At 41.5% G+C, this 25,199-nt stretch overlaps 1 protein-coding gene across 8 annotated transcripts in view; it reads right to left on the bottom strand.

Moving 5' to 3' along the window:
- Positions 1-25,199, bottom strand: part of RBMS3 (RNA binding motif single stranded interacting protein 3) — a 692,574-nt gene that overhangs the window by 398,163 nt on the left and 269,212 nt on the right. For all 8 annotated transcript variants that reach the window (XM_025202359.1, XM_025202356.1, XM_025202354.1 and 5 more), the window contains exon 4: positions 9,659-9,750. In XM_025202359.1, coding sequence (XP_025058144.1) covers positions 9,659-9,750 — 92 coding nt within the window. The remainder of the gene's footprint in view (positions 1-9,658; positions 9,751-25,199) is intronic.

Genomic DNA, 25,199 nt, shown 5'->3' with positions numbered 1-25,199 from the left:
AGAAGCTGAAAAGCTACCATAGGGAGGAGCCCCTAGTGGGACCAGCCACTAGGTTCAGGGGAACTCCGGGCCCACTGGTTCTCACTTTGCTCCAGCAATCACGGTGGTGGGAGTGCACAGCTATCACGGTGTGGGTAAGCTAGGGAGCTGGGCCTAGGGATAGACAAGGCTAGGGTAGAGGGCCTCGGTGCCTATACATTTGAACTGAGACCCCGGGGCACTGGATGCTCATGGCCGGATAGCCAGGAGATACCAGGGTAGAGCCTGAGAAGAACCAGGGGCGCTTCAGGGCCAGAAGGTCCATGATCGAAGGTGGCAAATAGCTGGGGTGTAGGGGAGGTCAGAGCCCCGTGAGTGCATGCCACGCAGTGCAACGGCCCTGAAGGCTACCTCAAGGGGGAACCCCTCCACTGAGGTTACATTCAAAGTCGTGGCAGGCGAGATAAGAGGAACCCCAAACGTCAGCCGGGGTAGCCTTTGGGGTCCCACCCCAGGCCTTGGACAAAAAAGATCACTAGTTCAGGCCAGGGCTGCAAGAGAGCGTCTAATAGAACAGAGGCGGGCACAGTGACCATCAGCTGGTTTTGATGACTTGCTGAACTTTATCAATTTGTTCCAACATCTCCTTCCCTGGACATCTGAATATTGGACATGGTAACTGTCCATAAATTCATAGATAATCAGTTAAAAAGAAAAAAAAAAAAAGATTAAAAATGCCTCTGCGAAGTCCATGAAAAAAATCCCTGATTCATCCATAAAATCAAAGGAGCCCACAACTCATTTCAGGGTCCGTGTTGGAATGAAGCTACATTTAAATATTGATGCTGTACAGAAGTAACGCGGTGCCACCTGGGCTAGGGACAGACATTACACATAAACTGGTTTAAGTGATCAGAAGCTGGTTTAAAGCTGGAATAGAACAGACATTCAGTGAACATACACCAGTTTCAAAATGGCCAAAAGTGGTTGGAGAGAAACTTGGTTGAATGCAGTATCAGACTTAACTAATTTGGCTCAAACCGGTTTATGCAATGTCTGTCCCAGACGCCTTGCTGATTTAAAATAAACCAGAGACCCCCCAGCATCCCGGCATGCTCTCTGGGCTGGGCAGGGCTCTCTGCTTCACATCAGGGCTGACCCCCCCCCCTTGCTTTGTAGCCAACCAGGGACAAGCCCTAGCAGCCACGCTGGCTGGCATGGCTCCATTAAGGCAAAGTGGGCAGAGAGGAAGTTAATTCTTCCCTCCTTCCCCTCTTCTCCAACTGCAGCTGGGGTCAGCCTGTCTGTCCATGAGCAGAGGAGAGGGGGATGCATCAGACCCCAGCTATAGGGAAGGGAGGAATTAATCCTTCCCCCTGCCCCCTTCATCTCAATGGGGCCATGCTGAGTAGGTTGTCCTGTAGGGTTGGGAGTGGGGCTCTGTTCCATGCTGGTGGGGGACTCTTCCTCCTCCTCCTCTTCCCAGGGTGGGGAGGGGGACTCTGTGAGGTGCAGAATGGGGATTCTTCCTCGTCCTCCACTTCCCCCCTCCCCACTGCTACGGGGCTGGGAGGTGGGGGTGCTCCATGCAATGCTACCTGGCCATAGGCAGGTGGAGGATGTGTTCCATGCTTAGAGGAACTCTTCCCCCTCCTCCTTGTCCCAGAGGGGCAGCGGGAGTGTGGAGCTCACCTGGGCAGGGTGGGGGGTGTAGGGGACTCCCCCCATAGTTGCACACACTCCTGCCATGGCTGCAGCCCCCACTGTGGAGTTCAGCTGGGCAGGGTGGGAGTGGGGTGTGTAGGGGACTCTCCCCATGGGTGCAGCGATAGAAGCAGTCAGCGCTGTACTGAGGGTGAGGAGTGCAGCCCCATGCAGCAAGCCCTGCTGCTTCTATCCCCACAGCTCTGTGCCATGCCTGCAGCTTGCTCTCTGACACAGAAGCCCTGTGCTGGACTCTGCAGGGAAGCAGGGGCATGACTCCCTCCAGTCCCAGCACAGTGCAAGTGTGGGACTACACAGTGGGAAACACACCTGGCTCCAGCACTGGAGAGACAAGCTCAGGCTTAGAGCCCCAGTGGGGGATAAGGCAGGCTCTGCTCTCTCCCCCAGCACAGTGCTGGCCAGAGCCATGCATGTGCTGGGCACAAGTGCCCTGACTATCCTGACTGCTGCTGCTGTCAGGCAGCAGGGGCTGCAGCCATGGGGGAGTGTGCACACCCCACACCTGCTCAGCTGAACTCTGTGCTCCCACTGCCCCTCATGGGGGGAAGAGGAGGAGGGAGAACAGTTCCCCTCTGGGGCTGGGCAGCCCTGTGTGCCTGGATTGCTCTCGGCTTTCAAGAAGCCACTGGGGCCTGGCCCTGGCCCCCTCCCCAGCTCAGCTTCCCTGTGGAAGGAAGGGAGGGCTTCTCTAGCGCCCCCAGGTTTCTGGCTTGAGCCACTGCAGGCATGTGTTGAACATCTATCCACTTCTAAACTGGTTCACTCTCTGCAAGTTAAACTAACCTGCAAAGACAGAATCAATTCAAGCTCGGACTTTTTGAATGTCTGTCCCTAGCCCTGGTGTCTAAAAAGGACCACTGCTTGAAACCCTGAAGCCAACTGTGTGTCAGGGTTTTCTGGCTCTCTGGAGCTTCTGTAGTTCCTTTTCCCCTCCTATCCTAGCACGTGCTGCTGCTGCTGCATGTCCTGGTCATCATCTGCCTGTAGCTCTCAGTGCTTATGGACTGAATGTATACAGGTGGCCCCTGGGGCAGGCAAGAGGGAAGGGACGGAGCCAGGATGGAACTGCAGGGCTGGGTGGGGGGAGGGGGCTGTTCCAGGACAGAGAGAGCAAGTCCTGTGGATGGGCTGGGCAAGCAGCATGTTGAGGGGTGTAGTTGAGGGTGTGGAGGTGAGTAACAGACCCTTGGGGTGGAGACAACATGGTACAAATCCATTGCTGAAGTCAAACAGGGTTGCCAACCCAAGGAAATTTTTTACTAACAGTCTGCAGACATTTTACTGACTGCCAGACTTATTTTACTATGGTTGATGCTAAACCTCTACAATTTGTACCCTATCCTTGTCACTGTGTCCAGGGACTGGAAGAAGAGTTATATTTACATTAGGTAAAACATGTGTCATTAAAAAATTTTGGGTGTCAGTAAAAAGTTGGCAGATTATCAGTAAAAAAAAAAAAAAAGAAGTTGGCAACAGTGATCGTGGACAATATTTCATCTCAATTAAATATTAGAATTGGCAGGTATAGTATCTCTCCAACGCCTCTTATGATAAAGAGTTGATATATTTAACTTTTCCAAAATGCCTCTTTTTCTTCCTCAACTGACATTCTTTAATGAATTAAAGGAAAGAAAATAAAAGCAGCTCTTCAGGAACAATTCTGGTACCTGTTGTGGAAACACTGATGCTATGATTCCCCATTACTTCTGGTACCTGTTGTGGAAACACTGATGCTTTCATTCCCCATTCCCCTAGAAAAGGTCAGCTTAAATGCCAAGCCACACCACAGGTAAATGGATGGAAAGATGAAAACGGTCTCCCTTTGTCAAAGTGGATTCACTTAAATTGTAAGACATTCCTGAGTGTTCCTGGCAGCTGATACTACAGAACCCTGTGCTGAGGTAAAAACAAGGAAGAAACAAACAGGAAACAGAATAAGACCTTGAATTTATAAATCTAAATGAAAATACCTCTTCCTGTAAGAAGCTCTAATATTTTATTGTAATTTAATTAGTACTTGTTATTGATTCAGTTCAGTCCTGGACACAGATAGCCCATAACAGTTAGGTAGGATAGTTAACATTTTGCGAATGAACTAGAACTGTTTACTGCAGAGTATTTCACACACATGTCCCAGAGTGCGAAACTTCCTTGCCAACTGATGAAGAAACAGCCCCTTAATGGATGGAGTTCTTCATTAAATGCTGTGGAATATAGCCAGCTTCATTACAACAGAGTTCCCAGTTTTTCCACGTTGATGAACACAGTAAAGTTTCAGGGAATCACTGGTTAGTGCGCTAGCTATAAGTGAAGAAAATCATTTTGCAGAACTCAACGCAAATATTTGTTTGCTTGAGGAAAAATTTCAGATAATTAAAGAATGGTATCAAAGTTAATAAGCCTGACAATTCCAATGCAGAAATTTAAGTTCTAGCATCCTGCTTGCATATCAGAAAGGAAACAAAATTGGCATAGTCAACATAGAATGTATTCACAAATATTTTCCAAATATGAAAAGGACCAATGTCTACACTTTTGTTTACCAGAAAATTTCAGAAACTTAAATCATGAATAAAATTAAGCAACTAGTTTTTAGATTCAGAATATCAGATGTTAAAGTGCTTTTACCATGCTACAGGTAAAGAAAAAAAAGTGATAATCCTGACATTAAACTTTTAGATGGTAAAATACAGAGAACTAAATATTTGGGGAAATAGAAATATAAAGACATTTCACATCTCATTCCTTCCATTATAGAGAGTTCCCAAAGATAGTGAAGAGACTCATTGGTTAATCAGGTGATCTGCATCCAAATGAGTAAGACTTCCTGTAACCTGCAAAGGAGACAGGAATTCTATAAAATTCTCTTATGAGTGTTTTTTGTAAATATAAAGAGGAAAGTAGAGAAGAGGATTATTCTCACTTAAATGCCAGGGTCTGCAAAAATGTGTTAGGCACAGTGGTTATAAGCAAAAAGTGTTTGCTTGGCAAATCAGGTATTTTAAATGTTCTAGAAACTCGTCACATCAAGTTTTATATATTTTGGAACCTGCCACTCTCATATCTAAGCACGGCACACATCTGTTATTTATTCTTCTATCAGACCTGATCCTGCATTTGAAGAAGGCAGAGGAAATGCTACACCCACATAGAACACCAATGACCTCATAGAGCTCTGTTCTCTAAACACAGCAGCTTTCTTCAATGCCATCCGCTGTAGGATCAGAGACATAATCTCTTAAATGTATGCACCAAACTAAATGAATCCAATTATTTACATGTAATTAGGGAGAGGGGTATTCCCAATGCCAAAAACTAAATCTGACTGGAGACATTATTAGGATGACAATAAGATTTCCATGTACTTTTTAACACAGCCTCTTGTGTATCAGCAAAAATATGCTTATTGTCAGGGCTGTTTTGTTTGTAAAACATTTCCATAGAAAATGCATGCAAAAAAGCACATGTGTAAGCTTTTGAATAGAGACCATTTTTCCTGTACTGTATTCTGTAGTCCCCTGGCACAGTAAGGTCTCTGGTCTGCCAGTGGGATGCCTAGGTATTCCATGATTCAGTAATATATTTATTAATAAATAGACAATACCCTGAGTCACCCAATGGCATGTGTTGTAATCTGCCTCAATAAGTAAAAATGGATCACATCTGAAAAAAAAAAATTAAAATAATTTCAGAGCAATATCACTCTGCACAACATGGAGGTATCAGGCAAAACAACACAGCAACCACAGCAAAGAGTTAGAATAATGGTAATATGAGGAATCTGGTTTTCCCCTGGGAAAGCATGAAGAGCACAGGGTACTGAAAGTTCCTACCCTTATCAGCCTGGCCTTGCCCCTTGTAAGTGTGATGTGCTCCTGCACATCTGTACCTCCTTTATTGTAATCCTTTGTATAGCAAAGAAATTTCGAATCACCCCTCTGCACCAAGATAAATTTCACCGAGAGAGAACAAAAATGAGAAATAAAAACAGAGTTAACAATATTCATAGGATCAAAGGAAAGTAGGGCTGGAAGGGACCTCAAACCTATCTAGTCCAGCCCTTTACACAAGGCAGGATCATCCCTGACCTAAAACATCCCAGCCATGTGTCTAGTTAACCCACCCTTGAAAATTTCCAAGGATGGAGATTTTACAACTTTTCTAGGTAGCACGTTTCAATACTTGACCACCCACACAGTTAGAAAGTTCTAATTTCCAACCTGAATTTCCTATACTGAAGTTTGAGGCCACTGCTCCTAGCTTTGTTCCTTATACCCAGACAAAGTCAAACGCCTTCCTCTCTGTAATCACCCTTCAGGTATTTGAGGACAGTTATCAAATCCTCCCACAGCTTTCTCTTGTTCAGACTGAATAGTCATCATTCTTTTATCCTTTCCTCATAAGTCATGCTTTCCAGACCTCTAATCATTTGTGTGACTGTGCTAGAATTCTAACATGTCCACATCCTCTGCAAAGAATGGGGCCCAAAACTAGACAAGGCACTCTGGTGAGACCTCACCAGTTCTGAACAGAGTGGAAGAAACACTTACCTTGATTTGCAAGTGACCCCTGTTAATCAATAGTATGCTGTTTGGGGTTTTTTTGTTTTTGTTTTTTGGGGGGCGGGGGGGCATTTGCTAACAAGAACAGATCAGTCCTTCTCTACAGCACCACAGCCTAGTCACATATTCCCAGTCTGTATTTGTGCACATAATTATTCCATACCAAGTGCAAGACTTTGCACTTGTGTTGAATTTTATCTGCTTGATTCCAAACTATTTGTCCAGTTTATCCTAGCCCTAACCTCCAGAGTGTCTGCAACCCAGCCAACTTGTTTTAATCTATAAATTTGCTAGGCATACACTCAAGCCCATCCAAATCATGAATGAAGATGTTAAAACAATAGCAGACCCAGGAGAGACCCCCTGGAGAGCTCCTCTTGATACCTTTTCCCAACGGAACATTGAGTCACCAATGACCACACATTGAGCACAATGTTCAGTGCTCCAACCAGTTCTGTATCCACAGTGCAGAATATCATGGGAGATACTGTCAAAAGCCTTGCTAAAAAGTCAAGGTATATCACATCCACTGCTCTTCCCCCATCTACAGAACCGGTCACCTTATCATAGTAGGAAATAGGTGGTCAGGCATGACTTGCTCTGGGTAAATCTATGCTGGCTGTTATTGATCAGCTTCTTCTCCTCTAGGTGCTTTGAAATAGATTTCTTGAGGACCTGCTCCATGATTTTTGCAGGTTTTGAGATGAGACTTACTGGCCTGTAATTCCTTGGATCTTCCTTCTTCTCTCTCATATCTTCAGTTTTAAAAAAATGTAGAAATGGTTCTTTGCTGTGTCAGCTTTTCAGAACAAGTTTTCTGTTAGCAACAGAACACTGATCTATTAACATTTGATCCATTTATGTCAGACACTTTTCAGCAGCAGCACTTTAAACAAAATCAGCCAAAGAGGTGACTTAATGTTATAACATGAAGGAGGTGCCTCTGTTTAAGTGTCAATTAGTCAGAAAGTTATACTATTTGATTTAGCTATTCAAAAGATATTTCTATCAGACAATATGGGTGGTCCAATCCCACAAAAACTGCTTTTTCTTCTCCAAATAAAATTTGCTGGATTTCCATACAATATTAAGACTACGGGAGAGAATGCGAGCTTCTCTTTCTGAGTAAGATTTTACTCTTGGTAAGAATAAACTCACTTACTGAAATTCCTACTTACTCCTTCAAAATAGAGAGTGGGTGGGACTTAAGTGGGAGCAAGGTTTATCCTAATGTGATACTGTATTTCATTTTTTGAAAGTGAGTGAAGAAATAATTACAGCACACAAATGGTTTTGATTAGTTTTTTGGCATTACGCTTTTCCTTCTGATATAATTTAAGGTTTAATGCCCACTCTTCAATGGAAGTCAAAGCCAGGTTTCCTTGGTTGCTGCTTCCACTGTTGGATGTTAAATTCTTCTCCTGAATCTTTGTTCAAATGTCTTCTGATCCTTAAATGTTAATACAGAGACTGGCAGATAGTGTTGTGTTTCAATCTGTTATGCAACTTGGCTTCAACATCTGCAAGCGCTAACGTGGTTGCTTTCCCAGGCTCCCAATTTCTCAGTAATATAATGCACTGCTTTGCATGAAGTCAGCTTACTTTCCTTTGAATCTCATTTTTCTAAAGATGCTGATTTTTCCAGTGATAGAAAGATCCAGGCATGTATTTATTTTGAATTCTACATATCACTGAAAATGACTTATTGAAGACTCTAAGCAAGTTAGCTAAATATTAAACATATAAATTAGCCTAATAAAAATGATAAATGCATGCAGTAACCTCCTCAAAAGTTAGGAAATGGGAAATTCCACCCCAGCCACAGATCTCCCAGAACACCAATTTAGCCTTTAGCAGAGCCCCTCCAACCCCAAATCCCTTGGCTTTGCACAGTTCTCCAAAGGAATTTAGGGTTGTATAATACTGAACTGATAGTCTGCATTTTAAGGACACCTACCTTTGCTATTTTCAGCAGTAAAGTTCTGCTTTCCTTCCTCATTAGGCAAGTTGATTGCTACTTCCACAAGATACCAGGTATGCATTAATTACAGATTATCCCCCCAGAAACAGCTATTCAGGATCAACCTTTAGCAGAGAGCATACCTCCTGTTTTTTCCCAGAGTTTGACAAATATCTCAGAGTTACTATATTCAAAAAGGGTCAATATATCAGGGAAATAAAATGATTCTAAGTAGGTATTCAACTTCTTCAGCATTCCATTTTTCTCCCTATTTGAAGCAAATATTTTTATTGCCACGTCAATAAAAACGAAGAGCCAATATAACAGCATAACTCGCATTGCAAAACACAACGTACTAAGGATGACAATGAACCTAACAGCACTCTAAGGCATTTAGTAGTATGCATACAATCCTCATATGTCCACAAGGATTTTTTTTTAGTTTAGTTTAAGGTTTTAAGCCATTGGAATTCTTTAAAGAGAATTATTTAAAATTCACATATCATTTTTTGGAGATATATTTTATGCTTGCTGTTTTTGTTTTGGGTTTTATTGGTAGTATTTAGGATGCCAGGAGCCCTACACAGTAGCTGTGACTAGTAAGCAGGAGTAGGATAGAAGTAGAAGTAATGGTGAGTAGAAATGGGGGTACAAGGGCACTCTGGGGGCAGTACAAAACTTGGACATTTACTGGCATATCTAGTACAAAGTCTCAGAAAGCAGAAATACATTCTTATTCATACAGAATAAGTAACATTGGAAAACAGACTAATCTCTTACTCTAACAGCTGTGGAAAACCCCCTCTCCAGGTTACCACTAAATGCAGTATTTGATCCAACCTCGCAGTGCTTTTGGGCTACTACTTAAAGCAGGTAACTTCCTATGAGTTACTGAGAGCCTCTCAAGACCGCATCCAAAATTCTTCAGATATACTACTTGCTAATATATCCTTTTAGGCAAAATGCAAATTCCATTTCTATCTTTAAAATAAAGATGCAGAAGCAACACACTTTGCTTCTTCAAACAATTCACTTCTTCAAACAAACCTACAAGTACACTAAATCATGAAGAATATTCAAAGGCATAGAAAGTTACTCTGACACTACACCAAAGAAGAAGATTTCTTTCTGACTGTAATAAACTTAAGTAGCCTTCCTGTAAAGTGTTCAAAGTCAGAGGAAGGGAACGCAACAAACAATAGAAAACATCATACCAGAGCCCTCAAATAGCAATTTTCTAAAACATTGATGAGCCAACAGACAAATAATCATCAGAGTAAACAAGTGAGATATGTATTAGCTAAGGGAACATTAAAAGAAAAAAAAGAAGAGACCAACCTTTGACATTTTTATTACACAGTTCAAATAATACCATAAAAACATGAGGAAGGAATGTTGGAAGAGAGAAATAAGTGGCATTCATTGCTCTTACCTTTGCCATCTGGGCCTGCACGCCATTTGCCTTGAGAGATGCTACTGCTTTCTGTGCTGCTGCTGGACTGTCAAAATCTACAAAACCATAACCTAAAAGAAAACACACACACACACACACACAGAAGACTTCATTAATATCTATAAACAACCTCCCACTCTATCAAACTCTCCCAGATTCCTCTAACTGATTGCACTCCTGCCACCAACAGACACCACATCTGTATTCCTTTCATCTTTGCTTCCTTTAAATAAATGGTATTTAAAGAAATGCTATCCCTTCAGCCTCAAAGTACTGTGAAGGTTTTTTTTTTTTATCTGCAGAAAAAGAAGGTAGTACCTTCTTTACGATTTTTCCCTCCCTTGGGAATTGGGAAGGAAAAGCAACACCTGTGCTAAAGGGGCTTCATCAAGCAATTGACCTCATTTTGCCATCTCTAGGAAAAGAATATGAACTCTGTCCTTCCAGTCTGTGTCCTGCTCTCACCTAGATTATTTCCCCACCTCCCAATCCTGGGATTAGGACAGAACCATGGGTTTTTGGTTGGGGAAGGGGGGCAGTTAGGAAGGAATTTGTCTCTCTCTGCTTGATTTGTTCATGTAAAATAGGTTTTTCACCTTCCCTACAGCAAGTCAGAAGGTGAACTCAGAAGGAAAGGTTGCAGCTGCCAGGGGTCTGGTGTCTCTAGCACATGTGCTCATTTCCCAATAAACCAGAACTAGGAATGGATTAAGGAAAGTCTTCCCCTAGGAAAGCTATGGTAATACTGTTTTGTGTAGCAAGAGATAATGACCATTCCCTTAACTCTGAAAGGCAAGGGAGCTAACAGCAGGCCTCTTCCAGGTGGAAGCGATTAAGGCTGGACTCATGACTTGTACCATATGGGTTATCACTAGCTATTTCCAGAAAAGTCAGGTTCATAAAGTTGTAATTAAACTGTGTCCGTTCCTTCTGGTCCTTTTTTCCTGTATGTTGGGGAAAGTGCCCAGTCCTCTCCTAGGGAGTGCTATAGAGAGCTCGCTCTGAATCTTCAGTTTCAGACCTAAAATATACCTGGAAGCAATCATTCGATTTTCAAAAGAACCCTAAATACTTGATTTTCAAAAAAGTGTTTCGGTATCTACTTCCCAATTTTCAATAGAGACAGGAACTTCAGAAAATCCCTTCAGACACCTCTTAACATCTCAAGGTGCCGAAGTGCCTTTCAGAATGGGGCCTGGACACCTAACTCCTTAGGCTCTTCAGAAAGCTCTGTCTACATCTTCCTAAGAATTACCCCAGGGGCATGCCTTATGCAAAGAGGCTACAACCACTGCTCACTCCCTTGTTATCTCCCCTGGAGCCCATAAGGCTGACACTGGGTTGTCTGTAAGCTTCAATAATACTGTATTTAATTGAATATGAAATGAGGTTACCCCTACCATCAGCATAAGGAAAAAAGCCCCTTGTCTTATTTTCACATATGAAGTAGAGGGGGAAGCATACAGCTGCTGCAGTTCTGACTCAAACCCTAAGCATGGGTTGGGGTCAGAGTCAGACCCACAGCCTGCCCGCTGCCCCCCACCCCTCCCTTGACTCTCAGGCACAGCTCACTTCTAGTTGGGTTTGCATTGGGGTCTCCCCCAGGCACCAAACACCCAGAAGCCCCTTCCCCTGCACAACTAATCAGGGCACTGCTGCGTGGCCTGCCAAAGGATAAGTTTTCACATTCTGTATTCTGGGATAAAGCAGTCTGAGCAGTGTCTGACAGTCAGGGAGAGAGAGGCTGAGACTGGGAAGTTGGAGGCTGAAAGGGGCAGAGACTGGAGAGAGCAGGAGGGGAAGAGGCAGAGACTGAGGGGAGGAAGAGGAGGGGCAAGAGGCTATTGGGAGCTGGGAGTGGGGGGGTCAGGTGGCAGGAAGGCTGTAGGTGAAAGAAGTGGATGGGGTAGAGGGCAAGGGGGTGACCTGCCCCCCTCCCAGCCACTGCGTTCCCTGCTGTAACAGGGGTGGGGAAGGGGTGGAATTCAAGACAACCCTCTAATACTTAGATTCTAGCAAATTTTAACAAGTTTATACGTTTTCCATATATAGAATTTTATTATTGGGAGGGATAATCTTATATTCAGAGATGTTAGAGTAAATACAGTATTAGAACCAGTATGTTTATAGCGTAACAGCTTCTTTGCAGACATATCTAGTAAACAGTTCTATTTAACATAATACAGTAGGGCAGACACAAATATGCTGCTTTCCTGCCATGTTCATTTTTATTAGCATTTTTACCTAATGTGCGACTCTCCCCTCCATCTCTATTCCCTCCCCTCCCACCCAAAAAAGGATGAGAACACCTGACCCCAAAGCTTACAATTTATTTGGTATTTAGACTTCAATGTACACAATTGGTAGTCCAATGTAATAGGAATTTTATGCTCATGACCTTATCTTTTTTCCCTGGTTAAGGAATTATTTGCAAAGTTTTAAGCTTAATAAACAAACAAACAAACCAACCAACCAACCAAGATAGTTATTGAAAGAAAATGCCCCTAAACCAAAGAAGAACTTTCAGGCATTGTTCTGATAATATATGTAAGGCCTGAACCTCCCTGTTCCATTTCCTCCTTTTTTTTGTCCTATATTTACTTAGAACAATAATATACATTAAGGGAAGCCACTGAGCAATTGTGCATTGTGACTGTGTGCCCCACAAGCACCGCAATGAAAAAGTACAATGGAATTCAATTATCAGTTTGTTTTTTGTTTTTAATTAACGATTTACTATTTTCCCATCTGATTCCTCCTCCTCTCTCTCACTCGGCATTTGGAAATGAACTTGTTACACAGGCCAGTGTGCTTTGCAATGTTCTCAAAAAATGCTCCATGGAGCAGCTGTGAAGTTTGTATTACTAACACACTAAGAAAACTTGGGTCTTTCTTGGAACTGCACAAAGCCTTTGTTCTCTGGATGATACAAAAGCCTAAACACAGAGTCAAGGGAGAGGAAAAAGAGATTCAGCCTTGGCAAGGAGGAAATAAGATCTGATGAAACTTCAGACTGACAATACAGATGACCCTGACATAAAGCAAGAGCTGCCAGCTGGGATACCGGAAGCCCACCAGAAAGTCAGATACCACCATTAAAGCTTAGAGAGTCTGATTAGAACGTTATCCTTGAACGAACATCAGAGCCAACCCATTTTGGGAAGAGGAGTTGTTACTGCTAGGAGACTGTATTTCACTTTGTTTTTCACAATGTTCCTGTCCTTGTGCAGGGGAGAATTGCTAAACTGTGTCTTAAAGGTTGACACTGGAAAAATATTGAAATGGTACAAGTAGGTACATGCGGAGATTCACAATAGGCTTATACTGCAGGATGCATATATTTGCTTTGGAAAAAAGGCACGTAATTTTTTAATGAAATTACCTATAGAATAATATTAGGCAGAAATTAGCATGTGAAACCAATTTAGTTCTCCAGGAAATCTGCACTAACATGTATAAGTTTGGGATGCTTTTAGGGATCTTACTTTAGCTAGCAGGTTTATGTAATGTAATCAGTCAATCAAGATTTAAGTCACCCCATAAGATTTCATTTTTAATCACTTCTATATATTTTTTTTCTAATTGCCAGAAGGATACATGTTAATTGTTAAAGGTTTCTCTCTTCCCATTAAAGTTAGTGAAAGATTCAAAGTGAAAACTTTATACCTTCGGTCATAGCCAGTTGTTCACTGCATATTCTTTCGTTAATTCTGTTAGCATAGCTGCAAAGTTGCTCTTATTCCGTCCTTCCAGTTAATTCTCATTCCAAGTACCTTTCTTATCCTCCCCCCCACCCATCATATCCCCAAACCACACAGAACATCAGGAGAAAATCACTCCAAGGCTGAAAACCAATCCAAAGCACATCAATCTACAGTAAGGGAAGCCAAGTTCCCAGGCTGCTTTAGCATTCAAGTATCCTTAAAAGAACTCTGCAAGGCTATAGAGTTGTGAGGCAGACACGTTAATTCCCTTTCAATAATTTATGTTGGCTGTTTAGATGCTTTAAATCTATGATGGTGACTTATGTTGGTCTATTTCACTTTTGTTTATAATCACAGTTTCATTCTCTGGTCTCATGCACTAACAAAATGCTGTTGAATTTGGGTATTTATAAAAAAAAGTAGACATTCATGTGCAACATTAAAGAAAACAAAAAAGAATACCACATACCTCTCCTACCCTCACATTCCACTCCCTATCTTTCTGAACCACATTATAAACTTAGATTGTAAATTGTCTGGTCTATGGATTTTTTTTTCTACATGTTTGTAAATCTCTTAGCAACATGGGCTCTGTTCCGTAATTGGGATTCTGAGGTGCTGCTTTAAGTAAATAGCAAATAACAATAGTAATTAAAAAATCTGCACAAAACTATTTTCGCTAATTTTAAAAGCATTTTATTTCATTTTTATTCTTTAAATTACTCTAAGTTTAAAAGCCCCAACCTCTTAATATCCTCATTAAAACTCAGGACCAAACTGACCCCTGGCTTAAATAGTTTGACTCTGTTGGAGTGAGAGTAAGGTGATTTGAGCTGTCCAGTGTTAGAACTAATATGCTGGTTTCCTTGGATTTATAGAATGATTCATACTAGCAGCTTGTAAATGTAATCAGAAAAAATAAGACAAGGTTGTCCATACCAACTACCAAACCTTTCCTCTAAGAAATAAAATGACAATGTAATTTTGTTTTGGCCCGATGCCATTAAAGCTAAATAATTAGGTTTAAGGAATCAAAATTGTGATTCTGTACCTGTGGAGGGAAAGAAAATAGCTAAGCATCATCAAGCATAAGTTTATGGGTTGCTGTAAAAAGGGCTACCTGAACACACAGGCAGACCCTGAACATCTAAGTCTCCGATAACCTAAACGGCTGGGGGCCTCCTCATCTCAGCTTCTCAGTTCCATAATTAAGCTTGGCAGTAGGTTCAAATGAATTAAAACTGAATGTCACTATTTTCTCAACAAATCCCTCATCCTTGTTTTTTCTTACTTGTCAGGAGAAGACCAGCAGAACAGCAATTAGCAGTAAGCAGTGCAGTGAAAAAGAACCAAGTATACACTAATTAGGTCACTCGCCAAACACATTCATTTCATTGGCAGATTTAATCAATGTTTTCCTGCAATGTCTTAAATCTCCTATGCTAATTTAAAGTTTTGTTATTGTTGTTGCTTTAAACACAGATGGGATGCCTGGAGATTTTCAACTGCTTTTTCCAAAACCGTCTTTAAATAACAAACTCCTCAGATAGTATATCATTAATATTTAGGTACCGATTTTAGGAAAGAGTCTCTAATTTCATGGCCACATTTTTGTGCCTGCAAGTTTTGTGGGTTTCAATAATTGCAGATATATTTAGAGATCTTAGACATCAAACTGTGGATAGCACCCACAAATCAGGTATTTAAGATAATTCTAAATGAAATAAAAGAGTACCCAGCATTAGCTGCTCCTATAATCATTTTCAAGGGCAAAAGCGCAGACACAAAACAGAAGTATTTTCCCACTGGTGCATATATATAATTGCCATGCAGTCTCCTGGGAATGTTAAACATACAATGATGTGAGAATAGATTTTCTTGTATTTAAAACTGTAGGATTTCTCTGTTCTGGTAGTAGTTTTGCCAATGCTAAGAACAGTGTTACTAATAGTTCTAAGAGCCTAGTGACAGTGGAGGTGGCTCACCGACCTTTAAGGTCAGAAACCAAAATTAGTACCACAGCACATTTCTACATGATACCTTTTCATGTACTCTGAAAGACTTTCTCCATGGGCTGATTTGATTGGCAATTAAATGCTGTTTTAAATCACTGAAATAATTTGTAGCATTAAGCCAATATTCTGAACTATATGCCCATGCACACACATATACCTATAGGACAAGGGATGCATTTGGTCTGGAAAAACTTACAGAGTGACACTGTCACAGAAGAAGCATCAGGCCAGATTCTCTCTCAGGGAAACAGATTCCCCACCTCTGCTAGAGCTCCCCAAAAGACACTGATTCAGGAAGACTAATTCCTTATTGACATTTAAAATATTCATATTTTTCCAAAAGCAGACAGTCAAATCTGCAGCCTGCTGCATTGAGGAGAATCTGGGTATCTGTATGAGATTTTTTTTATTTTAACATGTGTATCTAAATACACTAATGAATTAAATTCAGGTGTTGTAACCTGGCCCCATTGAAGAGCCCAATTCCTAGAGACACCAGTTCAGGCAGTATTTCAATAGTTGCCTGAATGTTTCCCTAACATTATTACACACAGAGTGGCAGGTACACACTCATGCACACATTAGCCACATCCAGATGAGTGTGCAAGTCCATTTCCTTGGGGACAAACAGCAGCAGCACATAGTTGTGCTGCTGCTACTTGTCCCCAGGGAACACCCATGCATGTGTGCTCTGGTACATGGCAAGTTGCCTGGGTGGGGCAGGGAAGCCTGAGGCCAGCACTGGGGATGGCCCCAGAAGGCTTACCTGAGGTGCTGGGGGCTTCCCAGGGCTCCAGCAGTGGCAATCCAGGTGTGCAGGCCATGCACATGGATGTCACATGCGCTGCCCTGCTTTTTTCTGATATGGGTTTTTTTGACACACAGATTTTCCAGGTGCAAAAAACCTCACTGCACTGCAAATTAGCAGTGAGGTGAGTACCTGCATGTGCAGCACGTGCAGTTTGTGGTGCCACAGATTGGTCTGTAGTGCAGCAAAAGGCACATGCACACTCATCTGGACGTGCCTATCCATGCCTACAAAAGCATGCAAACCCTACATAAAAAGAAAATAAAGGGTATCTATACATGTTCAGGGAGCCTGCTCTGATGCACTGGAAATCCAGCACATTAGAGCAGACTTGATTAATCGGAAATTAATGCACTCCAGAAGACTCTAGTGTCACGTGCATCAGCGTCCCCATGCTGAAAAATGGTGGTGGGGATGCTGAAACACAAGATCTCTGCTCTGATGCACTGGAAATCCAGCACATTAGAGCAGACTTGATTAATCGGAAATTAATGCACTCCAGAAGACTCTAGTGTCACGTGCATCAGCGTCCCCATGCTGAAAAATGGTGGTGGGGATGCTGAAACACAAGATCTTTGGGCACTTTTAATTAGCACAGCTCGCTAATTAAAACACCCCGCCCCCTGTCTTAGTGCACAATAAAAATGCCCAAATATTTCTCTAGAAATGGCACTAGAAAGTTAGTCGATGCCAAAATAACAGCTGCTCGTGTAACTTTCATTTTGTCCTCTTCTACATCTATCCTATGAAGTGATAAAGTAATGGTCCTGGAGACAACAATATTATATCACATACTTAAAAACTGTACCCTCATGAATTTGTGCAGAAAGGAAGAGTAGTACTATTAATCTAGCATTTCCTAACTACAGAATGCTTGACTTTTCATTCTCAATATTTTTTAAATAGACTTTCTGTGTCCATGTAATTTCTGGGTTGTTTTTTTTCTTCTTTCTTTCTTTTCAGTAAAGATAAACTATATTCTTTCAGTTTCTTCTTCTTCTTTTTCTTTTACTATGACCATTCTCCTATATCTAAAACATCCATGAGCTTCAATTTTGGTATCATGGGGCCTTTCATGCAGAGGTTCTCATTAACAGGTTCTAAATCTGGCCTTTCCAGCATTATAATGCACCCAAGCTTCTGTTTCTAGCCCATTAGAATTGTAAAATATTACATCTCAACTGAACAAATACTAAATATCATGCCCCTGTTGAGCTTTCAGTAGATGTGGATTTGAGGTGAAACTGCACTGGGAAGAAAGAAAAAAGGCATCACTCTGACATCTTAATATTTTTAGTTTTGAAAGTGAAAAGGTGTGTGCAAAAAAGGAAGGAACGAGGGAAGAAGCAGTCAAAGCTGTGTAATGACCTGGGGAACAATGTAATAAAGTGTATTTATGACATTGATCTGAATTTACTACATGGATATCTCCTTTACATGCATGTATATATACATCTGTCTGCAAATACACAGACATGCATGCACATGCTTTAATACGCAGGCACGCACAAATAGCTAGGCATATGTACATAAATAGATAATAGACAGAAAAGGCCATTTCTCCTTCCACATATACATGCAACCATTTTCATTCATTAAACTGGCCTAAACCAATTTTAGTTGTGAAATTTGTTTTTGCTCAGCATTTAGCTAGAGTCTCTGAAAATGTTCATTTTGACAAGCAGGTAGTCTACATAAAAAGTGATTATCCAATAATTTACTATGCAAATTTCAGTGATTGTTTTATGCACACTTGATAAAGAATCAAATTAAAGTCTTATAACCCTTGGAAAATTAGAGTTAGCAAGCAGAGAGGTTGAACTGCCCTTGAACACAAAATTACTAAAAGCAGATTTATTCCATTCCTCACACAAGACCATAGTACTCCTATGGCTCTGGATAAACAAGTATGGAAATGGTAAAACTACTCTAAATTATTAAAAAGCCTTTGATTTTTAAAAAATTCTTGGTTACTAGGAAGTGATGACTCAGCACATTTTAATTAAAGCAGCTAATATATAGTCAGAAGAAATAATTAGAAATGGAGAATCTTAAATTGAAGAAAGCAAATAAGGAGTAAACATAGTCCCTTCATTAAAGATGTCTCCCAAGAGACACACCTGCATTGTTAAGTATGCAATATATAGCTGATTTTTTTTGTTTGCTACAGCTTGATATGGAAATATGACACAAAACTGTCACTTTGATTATGATTCTGCCTTGATTTTTCTTTAACTCTTTTATTCTTGTCAATCATTTCATAACAAGAGATTTAAAACAGAACCAAAAGCATCCAGAAGCCAGATTTTTAGAAATGTGCGTGCAAACACATGCCTATGATTCAATACTTAATCTATGCCTTCAATTATTCTGAACAAATGCAGATACATGTGCTTGCAAATGGTCATTAGCTGTATAACTGAATATTTACTGTACCCAGTTTATGTGCGCACCTGTAATAATTCCTTGCTTAAATAAGTATGGAACTTCTGAGAGTCTTTCACTATATTTAAATATGTTGCTAAACGTAAAGATTTTGCAAATCCAACAAACGTGAAGTAACAATGCAAAAAGAGCAACAAAGTTCAGGTACAAAGGAAAGAAAAAAGTGAAATTTAGTGAAACCAAGTCCATATTAAGAAATGTAAAGAATAATTATTCAAAAAGCAGATACTCCATGGCAGAAGCTACTGGAAAGTAAATGATACTGAGGCTGTGTCTACAGGAGACGCTGACTACACAGTAGCAAATTACTACTGTGCAGTAGTGTTGTGTGCCATGAGTGTGACATGATGCTACTGCGCAGTAGTAATGACCTACACATCACCAAAAAGCTGTGAGGGGATGCTTTTGCGCAGTAACTCTGGTTACTGTGCAGTCATTTAGTACTTGTGTATGCAAGTACTAAATGGCTGCCCAGTAACAACTGCACAGTCAGCATCTTGCATAGATGCAACCAGTGGGAGTGATAGTGAACGCTAAAAATGACATGAATTTTAAATTAAATTTGGCCATAAAACATAGTGCGTATTTGAAATGCATATAGATAATGCAAGTTACGTAATACTATTCCTCAAAGTCCATGGAGCACCAGAAAGCACAATCCAGGACCAGAAGGGTGAGATATTGGAAGAAAAGAGCAATAAAAAGGGTAAAGAATAGTGCAAATAATTGGTTCTGTGATATTTTGCACAGGGAGTAAAATTTAGTATGTGCTTAACGACTGCAGGACTTAATATGTGCACTATAAGGCTAAGCACAGAAGTTACACATAAACCAGTATAAGTAATCAGAAACTGGTTCCAATCTGTAACATAACAGAAGTTCCGTGCACGTAAACCGCTTTCAAAATGCTGAAACTGGTTTAAGATAAACCTGGATGGATGTAGTATCAGACTTAACTGATTTAGATTTCATCAGTTTGTTGAATGTCTGCCCCAGATCCCCTCCAAATTCACATTAACTTACAGTCCCCCTGTATCCCAGGATACTTTGCACCTCCCTTGTAAACCTTCACCTCACAACACAGGCAGGTTAGCTTTGGCCCAAGCTGTCTGCTCCAGCTGTACAAGGAGGCATGTTCAAGTGTCCCCGGCTTCTGGCCTGAGCCACTGCAGGCATGTGGCTGTACTTCTGGAATCAAAAGTGAATGTCTGTTCACTTATTTATCAGTTCAATTTACACAGCTTGACTAACCTGCAAAGATTGGACTGATTCAGCCTCTAGCTTTTGGCTGTCTGTACTTAGCTTAAGAGGCAACCATCTCTAGGAAAATCAACCATGCAAATAGTGAGATGAAAAAATTATTCATGGCCATTCTAGGTAAGTAAGTAACACAAATGAGGTGATGCTGAACAAAAGGCAAATGCATTTTGTAACATTCCACTAGCAATTAATTTTTGGATTAATCTGGCAAAGTGAATGATGGGAATACCATTGCTTTAGTCGCTAAAGGTAGGCTGAATAAAGAAAAGGATTTCTTGCAAGTCCTTTACTTGCAAAACAGCTGACCAGATCAGCTAAACAAATCAGGCATGCCAAAAATTAGCTCTATACCCTCTCCAAGTGCCACTCCAGTCCTCTTCCTCCATCTGCTCTGATGCTCTACTTTCTGCTTCCTGCCCCATGTTCCCTACCCAATCTGTTTCTCTGCTTTCTGCTTCATGCCTTATCTGTCACTGTGGTGATCTGCTGCGTTCCACATACAGAGGCTGCTCGTGCCACTTGTAGGAGGCATGCCACAGGTTGGACACCTCTCAGTTAAACAGTTTATCCCATCTATAATGTCTGTGATTCCTTACCCTGCGGCACCTTATTGATTAGCTGTCAAACTCAACAATGAAGATGAACTCTTTACAATCAAGAACAGTTGTCATGTGTTTGTGTTTAACTTTGCTATAGAAATGAATGTTTTTTTGTTATACCTGCTTAACGCTTTAATATAACATTTATAGAACAACTATTTATCCATCATTTATGATTGGTCTTCACCCCTCTACATGTCTGTATATTCTGGAGGGGTTGGTTGTGGCTTCAGGGCTATGGGTAGGTTCAGTTTCACACTTACTGCAGTACTTAAACCCTTTGTTAAGAATGAATAATACACAGCATTCGTCTCAAACTTGAGCACCAACTCTGGGAGTATTTAAGTGTGTGTGTGTGTGTGTGTGTGTGTGTGTGTGTGTGTGTGTGTGTGTGTGTGTGTGTGTGAGAGAGAGAGAGAGAGAGAGAGAGAGAGGGCACTTGTACATCAGATGAAAATTGCCCATTTTTGTGGTTTAATTGCGTAATGCTGTATACATGCAGGGGTTTTTTACAATGAGTTTGTTACATTGCAAACTAAACCACATCTGCATGTAGTTTAGTTTGCAACATAGCTATTCATAACATTGCAGCCTTTGACAGCTTGCCCTCTGAAGGCAGAAGCAGTGAGGGACCCGACCCTTTTTTTTTCCCCCCCACAGAGCCCACCCATGTCTCCTGCAGGTTGAGCTGCTGGTGGGCCAAGTGGCCCCTGAGCTGTGGAGAGCCCCAGTCCTTCCTTCTGCCATAGCGGTGCCCCCTGAGGTCACCCGGGTGGGCAGCTAGCAGACAGGTGCTGCCCCAGCTTGGGCTCAAAGACCAGTTGTATTGGGCTGGGTGCTGCCTGCAGACTTTGAGTGCATGGGCTCGGGGAAGAGTTGGATCCAGTGGGTGCTGCCTGCAAGCTGGGGCAGCACCCATACAGGTAGCACCCTGCGCCCAGGCAGCCCTGGCAGGTGCTGCCACCGCTGAGGGAAGGACCGAATCCCCCTGTAGCTCAGGGGCTGTGTGAACTGGTGGCAGCTTGTGCGGGCAGTCTCTGCCAAGAGAAAAAAAAAAGCAGTGAAGGGCCTGATCTTTTTTTTATTTTTTTCCTGCAAGCCTGCCTGCCTCTTCTGCAGCCAGGGGTCAAGCTGCTAGTGGGCTCTGAGCTACTGGGGGCCCCAGACCTTCTCTCCACGGCAGTGGCACCTCCTTGGTAGCACCCACCCACTAGCAGCCCACTCAGGTGGCCCTGGGGGGGCACTGACACCACAGAGGGAAGGACCAGGGCCCCCTACAGCTCAGGGGCTGCTCAGCCCACTGGCAGCTCATCCCCCAGGCTCCACTGGCAGGGGGGTGCAGGAGGGAGGACCAGGCCCCTCACTGTAACAGTGACGGAAGCCCCTATATTGAAACAGTGGGTTTTTAATCGTTGCAATTAAAAGCCCATCATTTCAAATGAGGGGACTAGACCCCTGTCACATGTACAAGCAGCCAGCCAGAGAGAGAGAGAGAGGTTTATTTACTTTGCAATTTTTTCTCTTGGTGCAATAAATTGTTAGTAACCAACTAAAGATAATTTCTGCAATAAGCAATCAAAATATTCATATTTTGCAGTTTCCACTTCCAGATAGAGATGCTGTAGTTAGGAAAAACTAAGCACCCAAAGCTTGAACTAAATGTTAAACTTCATTAAACTTTAAAGTAATTGTTTAACTTTTTGAATAATTTTTCATTTTCATTATTTTTTATACTTTTTGGTTTCAGCTACATCCATGTGCTTCAGTTCTGAAATCTCCCTCCCCCCACTTCCAAAAAATACTATTTTCATGGTATTTCCAGACAGCAGGAGGCACTGACACTGTCATGAGAAAGTTTCTTCTTGTGAGGTTTTGTACTCAGTTATGCAGACTCCAGAGCTTTACTTAGCTTAGATAATGTTTGGGTAAGATATGAAACCAGACCACTTGAGATTTGTCCATTATTTATTTTGGAGCTGAGTGATGGTGCCTATAAAATCTATATACAATAGTACTTTAGGAAAATTATTCAGTCCTATACTAGTACACACACAGTATATGTGTGAGAGAAAAAATGTAATTATTCATACACAGGGTAGGTAAACATGTTCTCTTACAAATGTAGAAGCCAGGAATGCTAGAAGCTGATAAAGTATGGTTCTAGCTCTGTGTGCTAAATTTCTATAATATTTTTGTTTATTGAGCAGGTATTTGCACATAAACCATTGAGAGATACCCACGGTCAAAATGGGGAAAATGAGGTATCAGAGGGAGTTCTGGATTTGTTATCCGTCACAGAGAAATGAAATTCTGAAAAGTATCCAAGTCCTTTGGCAATCAGGTCTTTTAGTGATAGTGTTGGAATTATTTTATATTCCAGGCAAAGAGGAAAGCTATTAGGCACATAATCTACTGCTCTTGTTTTACTACTCCGCATATAACAATCTTCCTTCTCTTTCCCCCACAATGCTGGGTGCTCAGCAATCATAACATTATTAAATAAGTATAAATATAAGTGAACAGGAAGAGGCAGTCTGACAAGAGAAGATGCATTCAGTGATCATGCTGTGATTACTGAGCTGTATTAGAAGTAATTTTTATTTTCAGTATGTTTTTTAAAAGGAACTAGAAAGCTCCTTTTGCAAGTTTCAGGAAATATTAAAACAAGTCAAGGTAATGAACATCTCATTATCCAGGTTATTCTGGAGGGAAGATGCTTGAGAAGTGAAAAGGCTTTTATTGAAGATATGCCTCCAGTTTAAAAAGACCACACTTGAGAAATTGGGCTTTGGGTCTGTAGTATAGTAAACAACAAGAAACACAGCCATTCACATTCCTTATGCAAACTGCTTGTAATTCAGAATAATAACTAGAACTTCAGAAAGGGAAGGAATGTGAAATACCAAGATAACACTTTCCCAAGAACTAAAATATGATTTCTTCATACCACTCAGCCGATTCTGGCACACTGGTGTCTGTTGTAGTAAACATTTCAGAGAGCATGTCAATAGCCCTCACTAGAGAAGGTCACCCCATGAAGAGCTACATACAGTGTGGGTTGAAAAAAACGTCTGGAAATGGTTTAGACATTAACTGTGCATTTTTTTTCTTTTTTGGAACAGAAGCTTAATTTGTTAATAGTTTTAAAGCTCCTCACTTTGAGATTCATTTCCATATGTTTAAAGTATTTGTTTACAGCTGGAAATTCTGGGAGACGGCACAAACAAAAAAAGGGTTGTTACCGTTTCTGACTCTCCAGAAGCAAGAATAGCAGAGATCACGCAAACAAAACATATTCTCAAGATTTCTAGTCCACTTGTTCAGGACAAGGAGGAGGCTATCCACTTTGTAAACATGGTGCAGGAAAAAGTATCTGTAATTTTGGGTGGTTAGCCAATGCAAGTTACTGAACCTGTTGTAGGTCTGCCTATTGTGAAAATTTACCCATTGTTTTGACAGTTCTCAAATAACTGGAAAATATTAAGTAGATTAATTATATTTCACATTTATGTTAACTATTTGTTTGTTTGGTTTAAAGTTGCTATCTAATATTATTTTAATATAATGCTTTTAATTTAAATATATTGACTGTATACCTAAGGGTCATGTTTCATGTTATACTTAATATGCATTATGCACTTAAAACACAAGCAGTTGCTTATTCAAGCAGTAAAATATGCTAAGTTAATACAAATGTATAACTTTTGTGTGTGAGAAGCATCTATCTCCAGGTCATGTTAAGTAACACATGTTCAGCTATTGTCAGACTGCTCCACTGAGATAATGCCAACAATTTCCAGTCCTCCAGTATCCTAGGATGCACTACTCTCAGCATCCCCTACACCCAATCCCACTCCATGGGAGAGTCTATCCACCTGCCAGAACTCTACTACCCATGAAGGTACTACCAGTGTCCATGGAGGTGGTACCGGCTCCAAGGCAAGACCCGCACAACCCCAAGCCCACATGGCACCACTCTTAACACCCATTGACACTCCAGAGTTTTGCCAAGACCTGCTACTTTTGCTCGAGTGTTGCGTGAACAAAAATCACCTAGCAACAATCACCAAACTGAATCAGAGAATATCCCCCTCAAATCCCAGCAGGCACACTTCAAACCCGAATCATGGTGAGGTGATGGATCTCAATGCAATCTGGGGCAAGAACAGAACCATCACCACCACTGCCAAGGGCCTGAAGGGCAACAAACAACTCCAGGTGGTCTCTGAGTGCATCATGGCCCAAATGGTGACACAGGGGCACCTGTGGGATGGACTACAGATCTGCACTAAAATCAAGTGCCTGAAGTTGCAATACATTCAGGGCAGGGATGCCAACCAGGTCTCATGTGCTGCAAGGACTGTGGTCCCCTACTGCAAGGAGCTATCCAGGATCCTCAAAGAGGACCACACTGTGTACTGCATACTCATGGGCCCAGTGAGGCATGACAACAACAAAAACAACAATGGAATCAGTTCTCCACCACCTGCTATTAAAACAGCCATGGACTAGAAGGAGGATGTTTGCTCCATGGACTTATTCCCCAGCCAGGCCCTGACTAGTCTAACTCTGACCCAGACTCAAACCTAGACCCAGGATGCACAAGATGGGGTCAGCTTAGATGAGACCCTCATTGAGCAGGTAGAAATAAACAACACCATACCAACCACTGACGAGTTTCAGCAACTC

This window comes from Alligator sinensis, unplaced genomic scaffold, assembly GCF_000455745.1.
Source record: "Alligator sinensis unplaced genomic scaffold, ASM45574v1 scaffold181_1, whole genome shotgun sequence".
NCBI lineage: Eukaryota > Metazoa > Chordata > Crocodylia > Alligatoridae > Alligator > Alligator sinensis.
The sequence above is the reverse complement of the archived record's forward strand: the minus strand, read 5'-3'. Positions and strand labels throughout refer to the sequence as shown.